Source organism: Pristis pectinata, chromosome 33 (genome assembly GCF_009764475.1).
Source record: "Pristis pectinata isolate sPriPec2 chromosome 33, sPriPec2.1.pri, whole genome shotgun sequence".
NCBI classification, from domain to species: domain Eukaryota; kingdom Metazoa; phylum Chordata; class Chondrichthyes; order Rhinopristiformes; family Pristidae; genus Pristis; species Pristis pectinata.
In genome coordinates, this window is record NC_067437.1 from 18,862,576 (window position 1) to 18,868,264 (window position 5,689).

A 5,689-nucleotide genomic window follows, 5' to 3' on the forward strand; every position below is an offset into this window, starting at 1 on the left:
TACCTGCACCTCACCCGTGGCTAACGATGATGCAAATATATGCCAGGGCTCCCACAGTTTCTTCTCTAGCCTCCCAGTGTTCTTGGATAAACCTAGTCAGGCCCTGGAGATTTGTCCACCTTCATACCTTTTAAGACATCCAGCACTTCCTCAACTGTAATACTGACTGTCCCCAAGACATCCCCATTTACTTTTCCTACTTCTGAAGTCTTCATGTCTTTCCCCACGATAAAAAACAGAGGAGAAATATTCATTGAGGGCCTTGCCCATCTCCTGTGGCTCCACATTAAAGGTGTCCCCTTTGGTCTTTGAGGGGCCCTGTTCTCTCTCTAGTTATTCTTTTCCCCTTAATAATACAATTTCTTTGGATTTTCCTTAATCTTTCCTGCCAAAGTTTTCTCATGCCCCTTTTTGCCCTCCTGATTTCCTTCTTGAGTACACTCCTGCATCCCTTATACTCATCCAGGGACTCGCTTGATCACAGCTGTACCTGAACCATGCCTCCTTCTTTTTCCTGGCCAGCGCCTCAATACCCCTCATCATCCTTACTCCCACCAGCCTTGCCCTTCACTCTAACAGGAACATGCAGACCTTGACCTCTCACTATCTCACCTTTAAAAGCCTCCCACTTGCCTGTGTTACAGATTAGGTTACTATTTGGTGAATGTCCCTTTAAGACATAGTACAGTAGTGTGTGTGTGGCGTTATTACGACAACAACAGGAGATAACGACAAGTTGACGTTTTGATTCAGTCAGAAAGAGAGAGAGGAGAAAGAGAGACACACTGCCTGCTGGTCTCTGTATCGATGGATGAAAAACAGTAACTGTGTCTGTCACTACAATCCACGGATGGATTTTTGGAATAATCCGGTGGAGTCCACTTTGTTGTTAACCTGTAGAAGGAAACGGGTATTTGTGTGGACGGCCACGTCTTGAATGCCTTTCGGGGTGGCAGATACTTCGGAACAAAGCAGTGGAGATCATCAGTGACTGAGGTGTCGTATGGGTTCCATTGGGGAACATTTGGATTTCGTAATTTCTCTATTCTCTCTCCACATTTTCTCTTCAGTCAACCGCAGTTTTGCAAAAGCCTTTGCTCACATTTCACCTTATGGCTTGCTGAACTGACCTTTGAGAACTATTCCTGGACTTGGAGTTTGGGAATTTGCCACACACACACACTTCGAGTCTAGTTTTGGGGGTTAATGTTTAATATCTAACATTTTTACTTTTAACATTATAACACTTTTTTTTTCTTTCTTATTATTATCAGTAGTTATTAATAGTTTAACACTCATACATGATTCGGTGTGTTTCTTTTGTTGCTGGTACGTGACACCTGTGGTCCCTTTGCCCATAAACAACTTGCTCCAATCAATTGTTGCAAGCTCCTGTCTCATCCCGTCAAAATTCACTTTGCCCCAATTTAGAACATGAAGCTGTGGACCAGATCTGTCCCTTTCCATAACTAGTTTAAAAACTGATTATGGTGGCTGCTTTACTGAGGCACCAAGAAGTGTAGACAGAGTCACTGGAGGGGAGGCTGGTTTCTGTGATGTGCTGAGCTGTGTCCACAACTCTCTGCAGTTTCTTGCGGTCCTGGGCAGAGCAGTTGCCATACCAAGCCATGATGCATCCAGATAGGATACTTTCTATGGTGCATCTATAAAAATTGGTAAGGGTTGATGTGACATGCCAAATTTCTTTAGCCTCCTGAGGAAGTAGAGGCACTGGTGAGTTTCCTTGGCCATGGCGTCTATGTGATTGGATCAGGACAGGCTATTGGTGATGTTCACTCCTAGGAACTTGAAGCTCTCAACCCTCTCGACCTCAGCACCATTGGTGTTTACAGGAGCATGTGCACTGCCCCCCTTCCTGAAGTCCAGCTCTTTTGTTTTGCTGACATTGAGGGAAAGGTTGTTGTCATGACACCATGTCACTAAGCTCTCTATCTCCTTCCTGTACTCCAACTCATCATTATTTGAGATACGGCCCAATACGGTGGTGTCATCTGCAAACTCATCAATGGAGTTAGAGCAGAATCTGGCCACACAGTCATGAGTGTATAGGGAACAGAGTAGGGGGCTGAGGACGCAGCCTTGTGGGGCACCAGTGTTGAGAATAATCGTGCTGGAGGTGTTGCTGCCTATCCTCACTGATTGCGGTCTGTTGGTCAGAAAGTCAAGGATCCAGTTGCAGAGGGAGGTGTCGGGAGTTTGGTGATGAGTTTGCTTGGAATTATAGTATTGAAGGCAGAGCTGTAGTCAATAAACAATAGTCTAACGTAGGTGCCTTTACTGTCCAGGTGCTCCAGAGCTCAGTGTAGGACCAGGGAGGTGGCATCCACTGTAGACCTGTTTCGGCGATAGGCGAATTGCAGGGGGTCGAGGTTGTCTGGGAGGCTGGAGTTGATGTGTGCCATGACCAGCCTCTCGAAGCACTTCATGATGGTGGACGTTAGAGCTGCTGGTTGGCAGTCATTGAGTCATGTTACCTTGCTTTTCTTCGGTACTGGGACGATAGTGGTCTTCTTAAAGCAGGTAGGAACCTCAGATTGAAGCAGGGAGAGGTTAAAAATGTCTGCAAGCACCCCTGCCAGCTGATCAGCACAGGACCTGAGGACACGGCCAGGGACATCATCCGGGCCAGATGCTTTCCTCAGGTTCACTCTCCGGAAAACTGATCTTACGTCCTCAGGGATGACCATGGATTCAGGTGCATTGGAGGCTGTCGGAGTGAGTGGTGACATTCCAATCCCCTTCTGTTCAAAACGTGCATAGAATGCGTTAAGCTCATCGGGAAGGGACGCGCCGTTGTCGGCGATGCTGCCCCACTTCATTTTGTAGCCTGTCAGAGTATGTAAGCCCTGCCACAGCTGACGGCTGGTCTGGGACTCGATTTTAGGCTGGTGTTGCCTCTTGGTATTTCCGATAGCTTTACGGAGGTCGTATCTTGATCATCTTGAAAAGGTCAGAGTCACCTGATGTGAATGCTGCAGTCCTGGACTTCAGTAGGGAGCGGATCTCTCGGTTTATCCATGGTTTCTGACATTAAGCTGCCAGCCCTGCTCCTCCCTTAGTCATGTTTCTGTAATGGCTGTAATGTCACTCTGTGAACTAAATGATGTCCAATGTCACAGAGATAAACGGAATATGGAACTGGGAGAAAATAAGGAACTTTCATGTTGAAATTCCAGCATCTTTCAAATAATGTCTATTGTGCTGCTGCAATGACTGTGATTCTATAGGAGTGTGAAGCTTGTAAGGCTCTGAACTGAACGGATTTAAAACTTTTAAGAAGAGCAAGTGACTAACCTTCCACAGGAACAGAGTACAATACGAATGCTCCCACTTCACTAGCCAATCAACAGCTTCATTTCAGACTTCCCGCGCAGCCTCCGATGGACGGACAGAAGCATTGTTGTGATTGGTAAATGATGAGAATATGCAAATATACGTCGCAAAACGTAATAGAGATGAGAAATTTACATTACAGATTTTCAGATCGAATTGAAAATCCCAATAAAGCCAACTTATTGTTTAAAAGATAATAATCGATAACTTACTGCTCATTATCTGTCATCCTGATGTAAATAGGGGGAGAGAATGTGAAGTAATGTTGTTGGGGGCGGGGCCGTCCCTTTGATCGACAGGCAGCACCATGGAGGGGTTGGCGGCGGCGGGCGGCGCGGCCGAGGCCGAGGCCGAGGAGCGGGAGCTGTCGCGGATGATGGCGGCGGAGCAGCAGAAGGCGCAGTTCCAGCTGAGGGTGCACGGCTTCACCGACGTGTGCTGGGAGAAGTGCGTGGACAAGCCGGGCTCCCGGCTCGACTCGCGGACCGAGAGCTGCCTGGTCAGCTGCGTGGAGCGCTTCGTGGACACCACGCTGGCCGTCACCGGCCGCTTCGCCCAGATGGTGCAGAAGGGCGGACACTGACCGGCCGGCCGGACACCGACCCTCCGGCCACACACCGACCCTTCGACCACACACACCGACCAGCGGCCACACACCGGCCGGCCGGACACCGACCAGCGGCCACACACTGACCCTCCGGCCGGCCGGACACCGACCAGCGGCCACACACTGACCCTCCGGCCAGCCGGACACCGACCCTCCGGCAGGACACCGGCCGGCCGGACACCGACCCTCCGGCCGCACACTGACCAGCGGCCACACACCGACCTGTGTGCACCATCCAGCGCCCTGTTGCAACCGAGTGGCCGGCTTGGAACTCGTGTTAACGCGGATTGAAGGTTGTCCCCCCCCAAGGTCATCTCACCGACTTCCCAGCCCGCCGTGTGTGTGCGCAACGCCTGCAGATCGTGCAAGTCGCTGTGTACATTGAAATCCCATTAAACTCCTTGTTTCCTGAATGCCGTTGACTGGAGAGTCCAATTTGCCGTTGGAAAGAAATGGTGCTTTTGTTCATTTTAAGGTTTCTTTATTAGTCACATGTACATTGAAACACACAGTGAAATGCATCTTTTGCGTAGAGTGTTCTGGGGGCAGCTGACAAGTGTCGCCAACGTAGCATATGGGCGGCACGGTAGCATAGCGGTTAGCGCGACGCTATTACAGTGCCAGCGATCGGGGTTCGATTCCCATTGCTGTCTGTAAGGAGTTTGTACATTCTCCCCGTGTCTGCGTGGGTTTCCGCCGGGTGCTCCAGTTTCCTCCCACATTCTAAAGACGAACGGGTAGGTTAATATGGGTTTAAAATGGGCAGCACGGACTCGGGCCGGAAGGGCCTGCTACCACGCTGTAAATAAAATTTTTAAAAAATAGCATGCCCACAACTTCCTAACCCGTACGTCTTTGGAATGTGGGAGGACACTGGAGCATCTGGAGGAAACCCACGCAGACACGGGGAGAACATTCAAACTCCTTACAAACAGTGGCTGGAATTGAACCCAGGTCCCTGGCGCTGTAAAAACAAGAATGTCTGCACTGCTGTTGTGGCTGTCATCCAGTGAAGTCCTGGCCTGGATGAAGGGAATCAGAAGGAACCCAACCCACCTCACTGGGATGTGGCCCCCATCACAATCTGATGCTGGGCGCTGCCTTCGCTGAAGGCTCACCTGCGGCCGCAACAATGGGACTTGCAGCCGTATTGGTCTGCGAGGAAATCATTGTCATTTGCCGATTGCACCGATTGCCTGTGCTGTTCCAGCATTGAATATCTCATGTACTCTGCTGGACAAGTACAGGCAACCCCCCGCGTTACCACAGTTCGGGTTACGGAAATTCGCCCTTATGGAATTTACAGGTGACTACCAAAAAAATCTGAGATGTGGGTCAAAAATTGAAGGAACCCAGTCAGCTGTAGTGAAATTTGCTGATGATACTAAATTAATTACATTAGCAAGTTGTGAGAAGGACACACACACAACCTTCACAGGGATATCGACAGGTTAAGTGACTGGGCCAGAAGTTGACAGAGTATTACAGGCGAACATCTACCTTGGAAGGACAAAAAAAAACAAAGTATTTACGTGGAGTGAGACTACAAAATACTGTGGTGCGAGGAGATTGGGGGTGGGAGTAGGGGGGAGAGTGGTGGAAGGGAGGTCCTGGTACATGTGAGATAGTAAGTCAGCACACAGGCAGAGCTGGTAACTAGGAATTGATGTGGGGGGAAATACAAATGAACATTTTGTTTACTTTGACACGCGCAGATGATGTGGCTTC

The 5,689-nt window shown here is 49.4% G+C and overlaps 1 protein-coding gene across 1 annotated transcript; it reads left to right on the forward strand.

Moving 5' to 3' along the window:
• The first annotated feature begins 3,635 nt into the window (after nt 1–3,635).
• On the forward strand, nt 3,636–4,374 carry timm8b (translocase of inner mitochondrial membrane 8 homolog B (yeast)). Its single transcript, XM_052043105.1, has one exon. It carries the CDS (start codon nt 3,662–3,664, stop codon nt 3,935–3,937), a length of 276 nt encoding a protein of 91 aa, XP_051899065.1. The 5' UTR covers nt 3,636–3,661; the 3' UTR covers nt 3,938–4,374.
• The last annotated feature ends 1,315 nt before the right edge of the window (nt 4,375–5,689 follow it).